At 50.6% G+C, this 19,833-nt stretch overlaps 1 protein-coding gene across 2 annotated transcripts in view; it reads left to right on the top strand.

The window, feature by feature from the left end:
- Positions 1–19,833, top strand: part of LOC149371807 (uncharacterized) — a 92,773-nt gene that overhangs the window by 58,960 nt on the left and 13,980 nt on the right. For both annotated transcript variants that reach the window (XM_089566093.1, XM_089566092.1), the window contains exon 2: positions 10,891–10,971. In XM_089566093.1, coding sequence (XP_089422219.1) covers positions 10,891–10,971 — 81 coding nt within the window. The remainder of the gene's footprint in view (positions 1–10,890; positions 10,972–19,833) is intronic.

Below are 19,833 nucleotides of genomic sequence, written 5' to 3'. Positions count from 1 at the left end.
GCCCAGCAGTTTGCACTCCTGTATTTTCGCGGCCGGTATGAGATATTTGTTCGAGTCCATGCTGCACCCGCTATTCAGATGTGCCTTCGACTGTCAATGTTGCCAGGCCACATTATTATGAAGATGGTTTTTCGAATAATACCTGGGTTTTTTGGGCGTTTATTCGGGGTACAAAACTCTGAGAATTTTGAGTTTTACTCAGATACATAGTGCCGTGGTTGTAATATGTATTAAAGAGAACCCAGCTGCACATAGTATGGATGAGACACGTTCGTGATTTCTCCGGCATTATCTGTCGCAACCACTGTTCTACAACGGACGCAATTAACTAACAAGCGGCGGTATTCATTTGTCGCAAAATTTATGCGCTATTTAAGCATAAGGGGCACATTAGTGTTTGTCAGCACCTGTCTTTAGACTAGCTTCGTCTGGAAACATGCATAAATTACGTAGCTGTCCTCGTACGTAGACGCTTTACAAAATGTTAGAAACAGCATTCGAGCGTGGCGCAGCTTTCAGTGCTTGCTGCAGCACCGTGTGGTCATCGGAGACTGATTTGGACGCGGTGATGGAGCCAGGCGTGGCTGATCATTCCCGCGAGTTCTCACCACACGGGATGGTATGTCTATTTACTAATTTAACTACGCGTGAGACGCATCCGAGGGTGTTAGTAACATACGATGCAAGTCTGACGAATCAGAATCGCTCAGGTTTGTGTTGGAAATTTATAGACTACAGAGCTTTGCTCTTCTCAGTTTCTGTTCGCCCCCCAACTGTGATGGTCTTCTCTATACATGGCCTGCTTTGTCTGTATATGCGTGCGTGGCAATATTCCACCTCGGCTCATGAAGTTTGCGTCTTACTCTACGCATTCACAGGGCTGGCGAGATCGCCGTCGATGAAACTCGGGGATAAAAAGTACGCTAAAAGAAACAAAACTCATTCCTGCGAAGATAACTCTGCTTCCTTTGTCCATCGGGGTGTTAAGTTTCGGCTTTCTGTCGAGAACTGCTGCTGACGCGCTTCGACATGCGCGGTAAAAAGACAAAGTTCAACCAAAGGCTCCGCGCACCTGCATCGCACTGCGCGTTTGTTAGCCGCATACATTGAAGATGAATTCGAGTTCAATTGACTGTCCTGAGCGTTTCTTTACGACGTAAAAAGAAAGCACATGAAGCCGTCTTCCGAGCTGAATGCACTTGAGAACGCTTCGCTACAACAGAAAGAACGTTGCTGTTACTCGTGACATGCGCTGCGTGACAGACCAGGCGAACTGTGTTGTGCGCATCTTTAGAACGGCATTACAGCATGCGCACAGCTTTTATCCAAACCACTAATGCACGCGGCATGCACAGCTGCCGTCAAGTTCGAAGTTCACATTGCTATCAGATTTTCTTTTAATCCATGATGCATTGCTCGAGATTCAATGGCGTGCCCTATAATTCGCAGACTCGGAATTACTAAATTCCAGTCTGTGTTCGAAGATGACGATGAAATTCATTCTTTTTCTCTATTACTGCGTTCCACGCACTTTGACTGCTTCAAGAGGACGCTAAGGCGCAAAATGTGTGAATGCCGCAAAATGTGTGAATGCCGCGCACGTATTCCCTTGCGGCCAAGGAAGGCGTCTCACCGAGCCCTTCATGCGCCCCCTTGGCGCCCGATAGTCAGCCCTTTCTGTGCTGCTCGGCTGATAAGATGCTTATTTACGGCGGTTTAGCGTATCTGCATTTCATCTGCGCATCGTAAGCCGCGGCGGAAACTCTTATCGCAACAGCGCTCCCTAGCGGTATCGAAGAACGGCCCGTGTTTGACAGTACGCGTCGCTGATAACAGCGCGGCAGTGGCGCCCTCTGTCTGCACGGCTGTCTTGGATGAAGTTCCTTGGAAATTGAACTCTGCCATGGCGCTTCTTGGACAAGCTATCCTTTCGCTGTAAAAATTCATTATAAGTCACATTCATTCTCCACAGTGCATATCTTAACAGGGGGCGATAAGCGGACCAGATAAGCGCGCAGACCTTCAGCTTAGTCCTGGTTTACCAATATGGCGGCTGCTTTTACTTCAGCGTAAGGCTTCTGCACTGATGCGAGATGTGGGGTATGGGATTATGAGCCGCACCGAAAAGGAGGATGCAAAACTCGCAATGTTGGTTAGATTGATGAGCATCGAAGGCAATGCTCACTGCACGGCGCTATGGTACTATCGAAACTAGGGCTGTTGGACTCAAGCAGGTTCGATGATCTGTTACTGATGTCTTCGAGTAGCGTTGGAATGTGAATAACTAAGTTAGGCCGGAGAACACAACGTGAAACGGTACAAGTCGTGGCGCAGAAAATTACAAAGAAGGCTTAAATTTATTCCGTTTTATTAAATACTTACGTCATTCTCAATTTAGGCTCTTACAAAGCAAACCACTGGTGTGTGTGTGTGGTCCACATCAGTCCTGACAACTTCTAAGTCAGAATTAGTCAAACGTATATTCGCACGTCGAGCGATTGTGTTCCTTATGTATGTTTTTTACGTTTCCCTGCATGCGCGCATCGAATACTCGTTTTTAAATTGCAGCTAGACGCTGTTACTGATGCTGTCGCAACTAAACCGTTTAGGAGGAGTAAACTGACACAAAAGCTAACTCTACCTAATTTTTGGTATTCGTAAAAATCGATTATAGGGCTATTTCAGGCCCTCTTTGATGTTTGTCTGGCAGCAGAACACGCTTTTATTGCTGGCCAAATTGCGACTAACATCCTGCCCACGAATCCATCGAACCCGTTACGTTTGCACCGAAAAGGACTCCGTGATGACCGTTCACAAGTGAATTAGCCTGTAGCCTCTTTGATCCGTGCAAAGATGCGCGTTGACGCACCTCAGTATACTTGAGAAACCGACGTGCGGCCGCAATCCCTGTATTTCATTCTGTGGCCTTCATGAGCTCGTAAAAACTCAGTTTTCAGGGAAAGCAGCGTCTTAGTCGTTTGAATGCGCTAATCGGTCGATAGAGGCCAACTTAATTTTGTCCTCATTATCCCTTTAATGTGCGACACTTTGCAGCGAGCGTTCTAGGTGCTCAGGGCGCCGCCTGCCATACAGAATGCTAACTTGCTATTTGGCATTGAATGACTGCGGTGCAGAATCCGCTGACAATCGACATCAGTGCATGGCAATGCGAGGTGGACAGGGGTATACTGCAAGGCGATGGAACGCTTCCTCTCAACGCCTGCGAGCGTTAGGACGATTCCAGCTAGAACATTTCCCAACCAGCATGATTTCAACGCCGAGGGGATATGCGACTTTCATACTAATTTCGTCATCATATCGACCGATAAGAAGCTTAGTGATGTATGCATTACGCATTCCGCAGCTTGCAACGTAGCACCACCAATGGTATGAACTAATTAAAGGTCGCTGGTATTGTAAAAAAAAATAATGTAACTTCATGCAAGGATGGCGCCATAGTGCACTAACAGGCCTATAGTGACCGCTATAAGTGTCTAATAATGCTTATAAACCCGCTGTTTTTAATCCAATAAAGTGTTGATTTGCGCAAGCGGGCATATTTATTGCAGTTATCTTGTGTAATCGGCTCAAATCACTCGCTGATTGCTTTCTTCTTTTGTTTTCTTCTTTTTTCTCTCTCTTTCCACTGCTCTGCACTCGCATAGCTACAGCCACCGGTATTGTGCAGCTTATCAAGCGTAAACCTCGCGACAGTTTCACACCCATAGCTTTCATATCAAACTCTCGAAGCCGATCAGGCGAAGTTTGCAATATAGTACTAATCTGTGATCGGTTCTCGTTGACCAGATCGCATTATATATGAAGCCCAACTGCGCCTTGTAAGAATTCAACGTTCCGCCCACCTATCGGCTTCGCACAGATGTATCTCAAGGTTATGTATAACCGCTATATCCGGAGATATAGTGGTTTGAGCATTAATAAATAATTAATATTCGGCAGTCAAAATGTGCTATAGTATAAACGCAAACTAGCTCGGTTCGCATGCATTTCCCATGCATTCCGCCGGTGCTACAGCGTATGCAGACGAAACATGAACGGTACTGCACCCATACAATCTCAAAAAATGGCAACATTCGGTTGGTGGAGCTGAAATGATGTCGCGCTTGATTGTTATTCGCGAAAGGAAGTCATCACATCATCACCGAGAACGAGATGCGCCTTGCTATAGTTTTCAGTAACCACTGATGTACGCATTTTGTACACATTCCGGTTTTAGTTTCTAAAACATCATTGGTGCCTCTGCTATCATGTGTGTTATCTTTGCAAATGTGGCAGCAAGAGCATTTGTTTCTGTATGACATGGTGAAGCAGCCGCGAAATTTAAAATGCACGAGCAGCTGCGACCTGCAATGCGTCGTTCATGAGAGGAGTCACGCTGCGCTGTAAACAGTGTCAGGCATATAAAGACAGTTAGTTACACTACCTATCACAACCGCAAATTAGTCCACTCGCATACGTCTTCGCAACTCCCACCTTACCGACCAGTGCGTCTGTCAGCGGTACGTTTACGAAGAGATACGCGATACAGCATTACGTGACCATCCACTTTGTCGTCAAGAGTGTAGCCGTCATGCTCTTGCTGGGCCTACGCTCCGGTCCGCGGCATTGTACGCAGCACACTTCACGGCCGCAAAGCATTAGTCATCTGGGGCTGAGCGGAGGAAAGAGAAAGGAAGGAAAGATGTGTCCTTGGAGGGGACTCGAGCGGAGCCAGTGGCCCCCGACACCAGAGCGAGTCGGCGGGAGACAAGGCGCGCCGCATGTGGTCCTCCGCACGCCGTGGTGGTTCGTCACCTTCAAAGCGTTCACACGGTTCTCGTCTTGTCACAGCCTCGGCTGGATCCAAGCGAACGTCGTAAACGTGTGACGAGCTCACCGACCTGCGTCTCTGCAGAATAGCCGCGACACTTTTCAGCTAGCAGGCAACGAATTACGCACGCTAAACGCTGCAATGAACGCAGCTGATGATGTTCCGCAGACATATATTCGATAGAAATAGCAACGGCTGCGAGAGTTGACCTTCGTAACGGTTTTGTATTTCAAAAGTTGACACTGGAAGGGGCCTGGAACATTCTTCTGTCAATTTCTGCGTGCTTTTCAATCCTCAATTGTGCGTGTGTCATTTCGGCTGCGTCATCCTCACCTTTGCTGCGCCACAGAAAGTAACTCCGATCGTTGGCCAGTTTCCTAGCGTGAAAAGACCATAGTGGGACCGGCGTTGTGCGGAAGGTTTCATTTTGTTTCAGAGGTTTCATAGGAAGGCTTCATTTTGGGGGCTGCATGCATGGAAGGGAAAACCTACGTACAAAGATAATCTTCGGAAATAGTCTGCGTTCCCATAGGCGCGTGTTTCATTGTTTGTGTACTGAATGCTGTAAGCACAAAACTACTACATAACAAAACAAAAATACCACTGCCTCAAATAGAAGGAAATCGTTTTGTGTGCATTTAGCGCGCGCGCATAAATGTGTGTGTGCGCGTGTGTGTGTGTGTGTGTGCGAGCGCGCTTCGTTTAGCTTTACTTAGTTTTGTACGATTACAGCGAATATTTGTTTTGCGGTTATACTCCAGTTCCTATAAACTCCTTTGTATATTTAATGCGCCCCGCTTAAATATAGCGCTAGGAAAATGCCTGCAGCTGCTGTGTGCTTAGAGCGCACCATGCAAAACCTAATCTTGTCGAGTTCTTTAAAATATGCAAGAATGTTGATTCCTTGTAAACAGGGGCAGCAAAATGTCTTCCGAGTGATTGGAAAGGGATGCGATGTCAGTGCTCGTTAAAGAACCCCAAGTGGTCTAAATTTCCGGAGTCGTCCACTACGGCGTCTCTCATGGCCTGAGTCGCTTCGGGACATTAAACCCCCATAAAAAAAAAAAAAACAGTTGGGAGGGAGGACTAGTAGTATGAAGGGCGGTAAACTCTCCAAACTTCAATAATATATATGGTTATACTGTGTTCCACAGATGCAAACGTTGGCCTAATATTTACGTATATATGCGACAGGTTAATTCCCTTCGACGTACGGAGGGGTACGTGTGTTCACTAGAAAAAGACACGCAACGCAAAAGCTCTGTTTGCGAAACGTTCACTACAGCGTGCTGGCACAGAATACGATATGCAGTATATAGGTGCTATACACGTTCCCAGTTAATAAGACAAAATCCCATCCTCACAATACGCACGAAATATAGTGAAATGTTTGCGAGGAAGATGTGTAAAATGTTTAGCTCTGAGCTTTGCGTCTCTGGCCGAGAGTTGTAACAAATTTGCCACTTGTACATAGCGGTGTTGCCATGCGTGCTGGCTATCAATCGCAGGAACAGAAGCAACAGGTTTTAAGGCGAAAGCCTTTAATGCCTCATACTGTCGTTAGCAGACGCGTCGGCAGCGGTGTCGACAGACGCGTCGGCAGCCGTGTCGACAGACGTGTCGGCAGATTTGTCCGCCTTTCGGCGTCACTGCTTAAAAAGAAACTGCGCCGAGGGTGGGAACAGAACCAGGGCCTTTGGCATTTGAAGCGGAGACGCTAACACTCCGCCACGAAGGCTCAAGGTTCGAGCATGAATAAAGGCGCATCTAGTGAATGTGTGGGTTTCATAAATAAAATAAAAGGTATAAAGTCAAGAAAAGGAAAAAATAAAAAGAAGAAAACAAACCAAAATAAAAACACAATAAAAAGATATCAAAATAAAAATATGAAAAAAAATTAGAAAAAGAAACAAAATGTGAAAAATAAAAAAGTAAAGGTAAATAAAAACAAACAGTGCGCCCGGAAACGCTTTCGCCTTGCAGCACTTTAGAGAGCCAAAGTGCCCCCTGAAATTTTTAGGTCGATTTAGCGAGCGACTGAAAAAAAGAAAGAAAGAAGCAACCTGTTTAAAAGACATTAAAGCAGGTTCCACTCTGCAAATGCGTCCGCTGTGTAGAATGAAAAATAAAGAAATTGTCGTTGGAACTTCAGTGAATTAGACTGACATTTGCGTGGCCCGGCGCTCTATAATCGTACAACGTTATGAATCGGCCTGTTGAAGCTCGATCTCTAGGTGTTCGTCGTCGAAATTCGGTATGGTTTTCAGCCGGAGCATCGGCACACAATGCTTATATGCATCCAGTCGTGTGGCTGATATATGACACAGTTAGCCGCAGCTGTGCATGCCATTTGAAAGACAGCGCTAGCGTTTCATCTGTTTTATTTATTTCTTCTTTCCTTGCATAATTTTCGATCTTTTGGTCGTCGCGTTTTGCTTGTATAATGCATCGCGCTTTCCTGGCGCGAAATTCACGTTATTAGCATATTCATTAAAGTTCAGTTCGCGTCAGAAGGTGACAAAAATTAACGGCTGGTATACTTTCCCACAAAATATGCACAGAAAGTACGAAACAAACTAAAAATCGAAACAAAGTTGACTACGACCGTTATTGTGTAGCCTTTCCATATAAGCGAAGAGAGATCCAATTGTCGTCAGCTGAACACAACTTGACAGATGGGTTCTGGGAATGAATATTAGATATTGATTTCGTTCCCGCAGTACCAAATACCTATTACTGACTTAATTGTGTACGTATGCCCTTAGCACCACAACGCACATATATCAATTCCAACAATAGGGCAGGAGTTTCTCCCTGAAGTTAAAGGACTTTGCTGCGCGACCAACTTCGTCCTTTTGGTCTACGTGCATGTCGAGGCTCGAAAAAGTCAAATTCTTTTCAGGCTCTGCATTCTTCTCAGGGCACAGCCCTTGAACCTGAGAATGAGCGGTCGCTATCTTTTGTAAATGTCAGCAAATGCCCTACCTGAAATGATGCACAATAAAACATCGAAGAAACCGGGTCATTAGCGATAACTCTATAGTTTGGACGCCTTCCTCGGGATGTGTAAACGCATTAAAATCAAAACCGCCCATCAATGTATGTGTTATACCATGGTTATACTCTTCTTCTTCGCTCGCCCCGCCGCGGTGGCTCAGTGGTTACGGCGCTCCACTGCTGGCCCGAAAGACGCGGGTTCGATCCCGGCCGCGGCGGCTGAATTTCGATGAAGGCGAAATTCTAGAGGCCCGTGTACTGTGCGATGTCAGTGCACGTTAAAGAACCCCAGGTGGTCGAAATTTCCGGAGCCCTTCACTACGGCGTCCCTCATAGCCTGAGTCGCTTTGGGACGTTAACCCCAATAAACCAAACCAAACTCTTCTTCGCTCGTCGAATTCCTTCGTGCCTGCAAGTTTTGTGAATCACGATCACGAAGTTGTTCAGCTGGCCTAATAGACGGAAACCATTTAACCTAAGAAACGGAAACGGAATAACCTAAGAAACGGAAAGCCAAGCGATGAGCATTTTTGCGTACAGCAGTCACCTTGCTAGAAATGTTGACTAATCCGGCAGTTTGGAGAGTTGGTGTGACATCACTTCAGAAAAATGGCGCAACCTAAAACGAGCACACGGGCTTGACCTCGCCTTGGGTTGTGCCGTATTCTTCGAGCCACCCTCAAGAAATGCGTACTTTCACTTTTTGCCTCTGTGTGCCAACCAGATGGGAACACAACACAGACTGCGGACACTTCCCACTGTCTGTTTTCCCTTACGGCAAAGAAAAAAAAAAAGTGCGCTGTGTGCACAAAAATAAAGCTGAATGAGGCTGCACAAAGCTATCCGTGCTTTCACCTCGGAGACCAAAAGAAAAGTAAAAAAAAAAATCAAGTAAATGAACCAAAGCACGAATGATGTCCAACAAAGGGGCCGCCTCCTCTCAAGATGGTTCTGAGGCTCCTGACTGCGGCATGTGCGGCCAGATATTGTCAATTTCCGGGGCGCTCCATACGAGCCAAGAAGCTGCATCACTACATAAGACGACCGGCGGGCGAGACCGTTGCATCGGGGAGTTCGAGCAACGGTTCGCCGATTCTCACGCTGCCGAAGCCCGGCTCTGGTAGTGAGCCGAGGGTTGGCAGGAGAGGGAGAGGGCATTAAACGTGAGTGGGAGAGGAGGACGGGGGAAAGAGGCACGCTAGGGAAGAGAGAGAGGAAAGACCTGTTGCCTCCGCTGCAACTACCTGAGCCATCTTCGTCGGGAGCTTACGAAAGGGGGGATGCTGAGACGGCGGAGGAGAAAGCGTGAAAGAAGGATAAAAAGAGGGGGGGAGAGAGAGAGATAGTGACCGTGCATAAATTTAAATCCCGACGCCGCGGCGCATACGAGCTGTGCGTGCGTTTGTACGTGCTCTCGCACGCAGAAGCCGTTCCGGTGTGGCGGCAGAGCCCCTGTTTGCGCCAAGAACAATGCCCCCCGCCGCCGCACGCTCGGCTGTTGAGCCATTCCGCGGGGTTTCTGTTTTCTTTCTTCGCTTATTTCCCTTGACGCGGCTCAACTCGCTGCTGGTGCTGCTGTTGATTGCTTTCCTTTTTTCTTTTTCTTGGGACGGCTTACCGCTCTCCGCGGTTTTATTATCCGTCCTTTTTCTGCGGGTTTTACGGCTGGGATGAAACGCACCGACGGAAGGAAGAGAACCCGGAGCGGAGCAAACACCGCGCTGCAGCGGCGAACATGGAAGTGAAGAGAGAAGCGGCAGTCGTGCAGGTCGGAACCGGAGGGTGCCGGTGGTTGTCTACGGGCTAAGGAGAGGGTAAGGGGGGAGGAGGAGGGGGTAGTTCGCACGCACCAATGGTGCTTTGCCCACGTCGTCCTAGAAGAAGACGAAGACTAGAACTCGGGCACCGTGCGAAGTGGTGGAAGGTGAAAGTAAGGTCGGAGAGCATTGCTCCGGCCTTTTTTTCCCCCGAGACAGGAAGGCATCACGCCAGGAGAAACCGAGCCGGAGAACTCCAATGCTTACTTTCTTCTTGTTATTTTGGCGCTTACTGACGGGGAGAAACTGCTGCCACGACGAAAGCGTCGCTTTGCGGAAAGGTGGCATGTGAAGCACTAATCCGCCGAAGAAGGCGATGGCACTAACGTGATGACTGATGGCACTAACGTGAAGGCGATGGTACTAACGATGGCACTGCAGACGTGATGGCCTAAGGTGTACTTGGTGTTTTTCCCAGCGCTCTGTACCAAACCCAATGCCTTTAACTGACGTGAAGGACTGGTTTGGTGGGGTGCATTTGATTCATCAGTGAGAAACTGGCGTATCGTGTAAATACAGGGTCCGAACAATGCACTTTCCGCCGTTGGAGTCTCCCTTACGGCCAGTGACATTTTTGTACGCCACTGTTCATCTGTTTATGAATGCGTACGGACACAAAAGGGCCCCTGCGGCTTAGCTATGCTAGTGCATGGACGTCGCTTGCACACTTACATACTGGGACTATAGAGCGTCTATGGAGCGTAGAATCTACACGGTGTACCCCCGTAAGCACGGCACCTCCTCCACTTTGAACTGGTGCCTTAGAACTCCACCGCAAAAAGCCGTCCTGTTTGTTGTTTGTTGAAAAATATATTCCGTAGGTGACCTCAGCTGTGAAGAACGAATGGCGTACGCAGTGTCGCTCCATGGGACGCAAACGCAGTTTGAAACTAGAAATCTTCTAAATCCGGGTGGAAGGGGCTCATCATCTGCGTTTGCTTTTGGCTGTGCGTGGCATGCAGGCGGTGTTGTGAAACCGCTGCGTCTGTGCTATCTGCCCTCACTTGTTTGTTTATGAAACTTTTACGTAATTAGGTTCCTGTGATGGTCTTAAGAATATCGGGTTACTCAGTTCATCGTTCTATAATAAACCGCTACTTTTCGGCTGTCCACTAACGCCGGACTTGATGTTCGATTGAAATCCTGCGTGATCCGTTGCTACAACCGAGCTCTGGTAGTGCTCGAGAGTTGTTAAATTGTGCAGCTGACATTTGAGACATTTTCCGTTGCCCTTATTTTACGCAGGACAACCTTCGTCCGGCTCCCAACAACTTCTCTTGGCCACCTACCAGGCACAGAGATCCTGCCTGGCAGAGCAGATATCGGGTGAGTGGATTTGCCGACAACCGTCGAGGGCGCTGTGACGGAGACAATTTGCGTGGTGTCTTAGTGTACACCATCGAGTTGCCTATTTAACAACGAAAAATCGGCCGCCCTGTACTATCATTTCGTACGCAATATTTTTTTTTGTCACCATTTGCAGTGAAAGAACAGATTAGACATTTTCACAGATGCTAGACATGCTGTCTAACGCGATAACCTGTAAAGCCTATACATCGTAGAAACTGAAACTATTATATATGCGTGTAGTTCTTCAGATATATAACGCGCGTCACGCGTAATAGCATGAAAGAGGCTGTGCAGTGCATTGTCTAGGTGCTATACAGTGCAGGTGGTGGTGGTGTTACACTTTTATTTGAACATCCTTTCTATTAGGCGTTCAGTACGTCCTGAGCCTTCGTGGCGGAGTGGTAGCGTCTCCACTTTAAAACGCCAAAGGCCCTGGTTCGATACAGTGTAGGAGGCGAAAATTGTAAGTGGGGCACTTGGTCTGTGATGATTTTTTCTCTGCACCTGAAAATTCAAGCAAAAGAAGGCAACATGCTTGGTAGTTACAAAAAACAGCCAGCTATAGTATCGATGGTGATCGTCTCGCACGACTCAGCCTGTCCCGACCGTTCAGCACGCCCAACGTGCTTTCCCCATGGTAGCTCAGCAATAGCAGCGCGGGTGAAAGTGCGCCACAGAATATCGATTCAAAACTCCGTTATGCAACATCACTTCTCGTCCGCCCCTGCCCACGAGTGCGGAACGACGGAGGAATACATTCCGGAGGAGAAATGCCCGCCACCTCAACAAACGACGATGCGGCAAGGTATCAAAATTCGTCGAACTCTCATGCGGAGCGAACACAAAGTGCTTTTACCCATGTTGCGTAACTCGGTGCACGGGTCAGGTCGGCGACCAAGAGCAGCTGCGAAGCCCCGTTCTCTTCCCCCTCCCCACTCTTTTCTTCGGCATCCCAGCGAAATGGAGGAGGCAGACAGAAAAGAATCACAGCAAATCGAACTTAGCCATACTTTCTTCGCGACCCATTCAGGGCGGAATGGCCGCCGGGCGAGAAGCGAATGGAGGCCGCACAGATCGACTCCCGTTTAGTTCGTGGAAGAGCCTCCGCGGCGACGAACGACAGAAACGCGCAGAAGGACATTCGCACCGCGGCGAAAGAAAAACCTCTAGCCTCCTTGCGAGTGCAGCCTTCACCGCCGCGCAGCCAGTTTGTTTACGGCCTAGCGCTTTTTTCTCCGCGCCCCTTCCCTTGCTTACGTTCCCTGCTCATTCATAAAAAAGAAACGGCGACCACTTTTTCTTCCCTTCTATGCGCCCCTCTCCGCGAGCGATCGGCGGAGCTCGGTTCGCCTGCGGTTTTCGTTATTTGAGGGCCCTTTTTTTTTTTTCTTTTCTGTCCCCCTCGGAGCTTGCCTTTGCTGGCTTGTTCTCCTTCTTCGTATGCTACCTTCACTGCTTCGTGCCCTTTAAACCTGTGTCGTAATTTTTTCTTATCCCCTCGACCCTCACCCCAGGCATCCCCCCCCCCCTTCCCAGCCTCGGTTTGCGTTCTCCTTCTTACTTTCCATTCAGCATGCGCTCCTCCCGTTTTATACCGCATGCTTTTTTTTCTTCATCATTGCATCCCCCTTTCTCTCTCCTGGTGTGTGAGGCGCTCCATGTGCTTCGATGAACTCGCCGAAGAACGCTGGCCCAACATACGGCAACCACAGGGGTCACAGACCACACGGCGTTGGTCTCTTTATTCCTGTACATTTTCATCTCTCTTTCTCTCTATCAATCTACCTGCAATATGTCATCGGTATCTGCTAGGAGCAGGGGAAAAAAAGTAAACGGAGGGGGTTCGGAGTAAAAAGAAAACTAAAAATTGCGCATCAAGGCGGCATCGTGGCTGCTCCCAGCATGCATTGGGGCTCTGTCCGCGGAGAAAAGGGGGACCTCGTGACCCCGTGGAGGAGAACAACATGTCTGGAGAACCCCGTTTGATATCGCGCCGTGCGCACCTCGTCCACGCGGGTTCGCCCTCCTTCCCCCGGAGAGGGCCGACAAACAAAGCAAAGAGAATGAACAAAAGGAAATTTAAAGAAGGAAATGCATGGCGGTGCTTTTTTTCTTCTCCGCCCGGCGTCAGATGGCAGGCAGCGCGCGACCCGCACGCGCACCTGACACGTCCCACCGCCTCCCCCGCACCTCGGGGTCAGAGTCCCGAGTTGACCTCCGAGGTCAGGAGCCAGATCCCCCTTCAGGAGTCCCCTTTTGTCACGGCCACGCGGACGGTCGCGACTGCTTGTGATGTGGACAGCGAAGCAAGAGGAGACGGAGGGCGGGCGCGGAGCCTATACGAGGTCTGTGCCGGCTAGGCCCCATGTTCATCAGCGTGACACAACGGAGTGGTTGCGTTGGGAGACACGCAGAATACCGGAGAAGTAACAAACAGAAAATGACAGGTGCCCAGGTTTCACAGTGACCTCAAGCGACGACAAAAGAAAGCATTAATAATTTCAGTAGCGATGGCGATGGGCCTGGCTTTAACCATCACCCCGTACTAGAGCTGTGAAGGCAATAGAGCTGCTGTCGGGATAATTATGGGGTCGATTTGAGCAGTTACGGTTGCTTGTCATTGACGAACGCCTTGTGTCTTCACTGAAAAGAGCACGAACGACGACTGCACGATCGAGAAACAGTCGCATACGTGACGCTACTTCGACAGTATTAGCCTGCCTGATTTGGGGACGCCATCTGTAGAGCTTTTACGGCACTATGCAGGGTTTGTTGGGCAGGATACACTGATGGCACGCGGGCAGCGAATCTGCGTGCCACACTGGTTAGGGGTGCGCCGCGTCACTCGTAAGTGTTGTAGTACTCGCCTCGTTTTTATTGTTCGCTCCGCGAGTTTGATGAGCTGAGCGACCACCAGCTGCGTCAGTTTATCCAACAGAGTACTTCACGGGGCATTTCTACCTTCAGTTCCTTGCATGCTTCGGTTTGCCGTCAATCGATCGTGGAGAGGGAGTAAAAATATAATATTAGGAAGTTTTTCAGACTCCCCCTCTCAACTCTCCAGGGCCCACTCAAAACCATCGCGGAGTTCACACGGATTCCTGTCTCTTTAGCTATGTCATGTTCATTGTCCCGTGTGCGCGCGCCATCTTGGTTTCAATTTGATTTCATATCTGCACTCGGGGACAGCTTCCTGTGGCTATGCCATCGAAGCTACGAGCCCAAGCCGCTGAATTCCACAAGTGCGCTTTTTCGCATGCATGCACGAGCCAGACGCAGCTACCGGAGCGCGATCGTAGCTTTAATTCACTGCCTAGCCACAGCAAGCTATCCGCGAGTATACGTTACACTTTATCGTCGTCCGTTATGACGACTTCAAGTAGAACACTGCGGACATCGAACTGTCATTTCTCAGCCTTACTCCGGTGTGACAGGAAACGACACTCTTATCCCGAGATCGGCGGTGACTCACTATCGCGCGATATCGGAGTCCGTGTGTCATCACTGTCGCAGCTTACCCATCCATACGGAGAACGAAATAAAAAAAAAATTAAACAGCGGTGACACTTGAGTGCATGAGCTAGTCTGGGAATAGAAGCGAACATTGTCCGGGATGGCGTGCGTCTCCGCGGCTTCCCGCGTCGCGGCAGCGAGATCCGTGTTTCCCATGGTCGCAACCGCGCGGCACCGGCTGAACGCATCCTCTTCGGATACGAGCAGCTCTCCATGGCTCCGAGAAACACGTGCGTCACATTTCTCGCGGTTTCGTCTTTCCAGCGAAGACGCCGCCGCCGCGGCCACCACGGGGGAGCCCGGTTTCGTTCCTCGGCCTGGTTCCCTTTCCGCAGCCTCCGTGCAGAATGCTCTGACATACGAGAGGACACAGCTGTGAGTCTCGGGTTCCGTTCCGTCATTGTTCACGCCGATTCAAATTCGCATCTACGCTGTCCCGCGTGGAGCTCCTCCCTCCGAACTTGGGAAAGCCCGTTCTGCGAGGACGATATCCTCATTGCTCCTTCCGAGGGAAATCGCTCTCTCTCTCTCCTTTTCTCTGTCGCGCATTTATTCCTCGTCCAGTTTGTTCACCTCGACGCTACGCTTGTGTCGCAAACAAATACCACGTGCTGCCTGGGTCGGAGTCGTTATCTTCGCTCGATGATAAGGCTTCCTGCCTCCATGTGGTTGCGGATATCAATATCGCGTGAGCGCAGCCGGAGAGGGCGGTCGCGAAGACCTTGTTTACGCGGTCACTCGGCCACTATAGAACGCACACAAATGTCATCAAAGCTGGCCCGGTGGCTGTACCGACCATCCGATACACATGTTATCAATATTTGACAGACTGCATGCAAACAAGTGCGTCGTCGTCATTTCTTCAGAAACGGAACGAGCAAGGTCCGTCGTTAGGAAGCGGGGTTTGTTTTCATTTTTGCGCTTCAAGTGGAAACCGAGAAGGGAGGCAGCAGTTAGTTTCTTCCGTTGTCACTGTACCACGCCGTCGTCATCGCCGTCGTTCTGTCTAATCCTTGGCGCATGTCGGCAGACGGAAGCGATGATCATGGTTCCCGCTGCGAAGTTTCCGCCCGAGCGCACAACCACCATCTTGAGTGCGCGCGCGTTGGTGTCCTTGCAGCAGCGATGATTGCCACCGCCTCGAGACGTCGGCAGCAAGCGAAGCGACCATATGCAGGACGGACGGACGGCCCGCCATATGGAACGACGCGCTGACGTCACCCGTCCGCTGCTGGCGGGGGCAGCGTCGCGCGAGCTTCGATTCCGAGAGAGAAGCGACGCGTAGCTTCCTCGTCGACGACGTGAAAGAGTGAAGAACGTCGTTATGCAAGTCGAAGAAAGAAGGAAGCAAGAAGAAGAGGCGAGGCGAGCCCAAAGGGGGAAACGGAACCACGACGACTATGCCGGCGCTTCCGGCTGAAGCTCGTGAATGAAGGGGGCCTCCGGGCTACAGCAGGGAGAAGAAATACAGGGTGAGGCGCGTAAAGCGATAAAATCCTCGCTGGGGCGCATGCTGCGTGCAGGAAGGAAGAACGGTCCGAGAAGACCGGAATGGCGTCGCCACCGTCGCTGGCTGCGAGGACCGGCGGGTCCACCACTGGCGTGTCCCCCCCCCTCCCGGAGTGAAAGCGTCAGAATGACGAAGTGCCACCACAGCGGGGACGTGGCTTTCTATCTCTCTCTCTCTCGCCTGCACCACACCACCACAGCAGCGCACACACTTCCTTGTTGCTGGCATTTCCGCAGCGGGCTGCGATTTCCCGCCGGCACGTACTACGCACGCAGCCACGTGCGTGTACACAAATCACCACAAAAACATACAAAATAGGGAGGCTGTAGCGTCGTGCGCAGGAAAGTTTTCCAGAGCGAACGGGTGTTGTGCCGGCCCCCGGCGGGTAACGCGAGCTGGCCTTCCAGGCCTTGTTGACCGAACGTGCGTAGTGGGAGGCGGGGGCCGCAAACTTGGAGGAGGCTGGTGGCATACGGGACCGGCGTTGTCCGAAGCAGAGTTTGCCCCTCACCCGCTGCAGGCGGCCTCGCCAAATACTCTCGCTGCCATTCACACGCGAGGAGAGAGAGAGACAGCGAAAAGAAGTGTAGAACGCGGCTCGTTTACGGGCCCCTTCTTTTACTACGACCCCGTTGCTCTGCTTCGCCCCTCGCGTGAGTGAAGTTCTCCCGTACCGTAAAGAACCGCAGGGCTTCCTGGAAAAGCATCTGTAGATTCATCTTTCCGCGGCCCGGCCGGCAGACCCACAAACACAGTGACCCTTTTCCGTTCTTCCGCGCAGCGGCAGTCCTGGGTTTCGTTCGAGCAGAACGGACTGGGAGATCCATTGTCGCTTTCCGGTCGTCTTTGCTTTCGCCCTCCGTTGCTTTCCCCGCGAGCAGCACAAGGTCAGCGAGCCTGAAAGGGCTGCTGCTGCCCGCACGGTGCCCAGTGAGGTCCTGCGAGCGGGGATCCCTTTGTACCCGCCGCGGCCTTGAAGGGACAGCGGTTGCAACCCCCTCTGTGCCTCCCCCCACCTCGTTTTCGGTTCTAGGCTGCCGCCACACCAGCAGCTGTCCGCTGGGCAGCGTTTCCCTTTGTTCGACGCCGACCCGAAATCTCTCTCCAAGGCGAACTAAAAAGTTCGCGCTGGTTTCGTTGCGGAGCAATCTCCATTGGCTCCTCCGGCGCGAGCACCCTTTCGGACATGCTGCGCGCTGGAGGGAGGCTGCCTCCGGAAGGGGAAAGATGCCCCGGCAGGCAGGCCTGGCTCCGTTGAGAACGACTGACGCATCAGTGATGTGATTGTGGAGGGACGGATTGCACCCACGAACGCGTTTGGGCCTACGTTTGGGCGTATGAAGTCTCGTGTAAAGTGTAGAATTCTGCCGGGCCACCACGGAAACAGGGGCGCTTCTTTCTTCCTCTTCCATAGTTTGTGCTCAAACGTTATGCCTGCACCTCCAGCCTAAAATTCACCACTCGTGACCTGTAAATGTCGTCTAGGTAATGAGCGACACTGTGTTTTAGTCAACACTTGCAAACTGTCCGCGGTAAATTCGAAGTCGACTTGTTGATACGTTTATCTTTTATCTAGTGGCTCGAACGCTTCCTGCTGCCCACAGGCATATCCCAGGGAGCTGCCACACTCCGTTCTTTCTTTGTTTTGTTCGTGCGCTTGGCTTTTAGCCAGAGAAGATAACGACTGCTCTAAAACTGGTTCTGTAACAATCGCTATAGCATGCACGGGACTTGATAGTTTTCTTTCGCGCGTCTCTTTGTTTTGCTGAGAACACAGAAGACGCGCATTTTGGAGCGCGAATATCTCCTCCTGCGTTGTACAACGACGCCGATAATATTACAGTGAGGCCAATAAGGTATTAAAACAGAAAATAAAAGGAAAAGCAGTATCTGTCGTCTCTCGTCTCGGGCATTTCAGAGATTCGCTCAGCAGGAGGCAGTTCCCTTTCCTTCCAGCATCGCTTCTGCGTAAGCCGCGGGGCCGTGGCCTTGAGAGAAGCGGGTAGAAAAGAGAATAAACCGCTTAGAACCCTGAGAATAATAATGAGGAGAGAGAGAGGGGGGGGGAATCGGCTTAAAAGGTAAAGTGTAGCAGAAAAAAGAACAAAAGTTGGAAAGGAAAACGCGTATGTTATGTTCTCGCTGTCAGCCAGAATGAGACGAACGGGTCAGCCGCCAGCTCGGCTGCGCCGCCACGCGGCTTGTCTCTCGCGCATCCTCTACGGGGGCACATAAGCGCTGGAACGGCGACGGCCCCATGTAGCGCTGGCTGCGTGCCTCGAATGCGAAGTGCTGCTCCAGAGCTGCTCTGCATTCAGGGAACGCTGTGGGAACGCGCCGAAACAGCAAGCGATACAAAAGAAGGAGATAAGCGAAAAAGAAGCGTCGGAAGACGGGAGTGAAGGCAAAAATGAAGAGAGGGGGTGAGGAAGAATTGCTTTTCGAAGACGTGTCGCCTGCTCGATCAGGACTTTCAACACGCCGTGTCAGGCGTGCGCACAGCGCGGGCTGGGGTGCACTGCGCGCCGTGGCTTCTGGGATAGCGCGAGCCGCCTAAGCGATGGCGCGTTTCCGGTGCTTCGGCCTGACTTGCGGGAGGAGGGGGGAACGGCTGTGGCGAAGAACATCTTGTACAGGCACAGCCTTATGCTAGCCTGGCGAGACGGTCGGTGCGTGGTGAATGCTGCAAACGGATTGCGAGCCGTTGTAAGCGATGGAACGAAAAAGAAAGATTCCGGCTCGGCACTGTTGGAACTTGTTTTGGAAGCATTCGGGAACTTGTTTCCCATTACGTGTATTAATGGCTTCCTTTTCCGCTCCTTGTACTTCTTTTTCTCTCGTCTTTCTTTTAAACGCGTCGTTTTTTTTTCCAGGAAGGAAGAGCCCCTTTGCAGCACAGGCTAATGCTCTGTCATGTATCTTTCTACGTGCATGAACTCTCTTTCTATCTCGGCTCATGTTTCCTACTTCGCTGAGCCGACGCCAAGGGTAAAACAACGGCAGAGAAGGAATGCAGGGCGCAGCTATGAGAAAGCGGACACCTCGTCGTGTAGTAGGCAAGCAGGCACGATCGCGTGAGCAAACGATATACGCGGACCGTTCTTGTGTCGCAAGGTAGCCTAGGCGACAGATATCGTACGCGCGTAAATCTGATAACCGGCGCCGTTATTTACGCCGAGTCGGAGCCGTTTTCACCACTGGCGATTTTTTTTTTTGCGTACTTTGACTCAGTTTTCACAGTTCGTGAAGGTCAAAGTTATAGTTACGGGGCAGAGATAGTTACAAAATGAGATCGCTATCATTTCTACATGGCAACAGAGCCTCGGCGTGGGCAGAGTGACTCGATCATTGGCGGAGTCCCGTTCGCCTTCAATGGCAGCTCCTGATTCACGTAGCGTAGGCGGGCAAGGCCAAGGGCACTATATATTCGTAGCGTAGCCCGCACTACACAATCTGCAGCGGCGACTAATGCTGGGTCATTTTATATTCCAACCATGCAGCGTGTAAACCTGAACTGTGCCTTCTTACTCATGCGTTGGGGCAGCAGATGGTGCGCTCTTCAATAGTTCGGCTTCCGCTGTCGGGGTTTGGTTTTCCGCTCTCCGCTTTTGTTACAAGTGCGTCATTACAGCAGCAGAAATGCATACGAACGTTCTCTTGATGGAACGATTCAAGCGAATAAAAGGTGCTGGATCTGAGACCGGTTGACGGGTTGCAGACAAGACGCATCTTAATTGCTAACCTCCTAATGTGGAAATTAAATGGCAAGGACGGGAGCAACCACAGTTGGCCTTAATAATTGCAAGATCTCAGCA

This window comes from Amblyomma mixtum, chromosome 1 (genome assembly GCF_055824585.1).
Source record: "Amblyomma mixtum isolate Tamu chromosome 1, ASM5582458v1, whole genome shotgun sequence".
Taxonomy (NCBI): domain Eukaryota; kingdom Metazoa; phylum Arthropoda; class Arachnida; order Ixodida; family Ixodidae; genus Amblyomma; species Amblyomma mixtum.
This window is presented reverse-complemented; position numbering and strand designations above follow the sequence as displayed.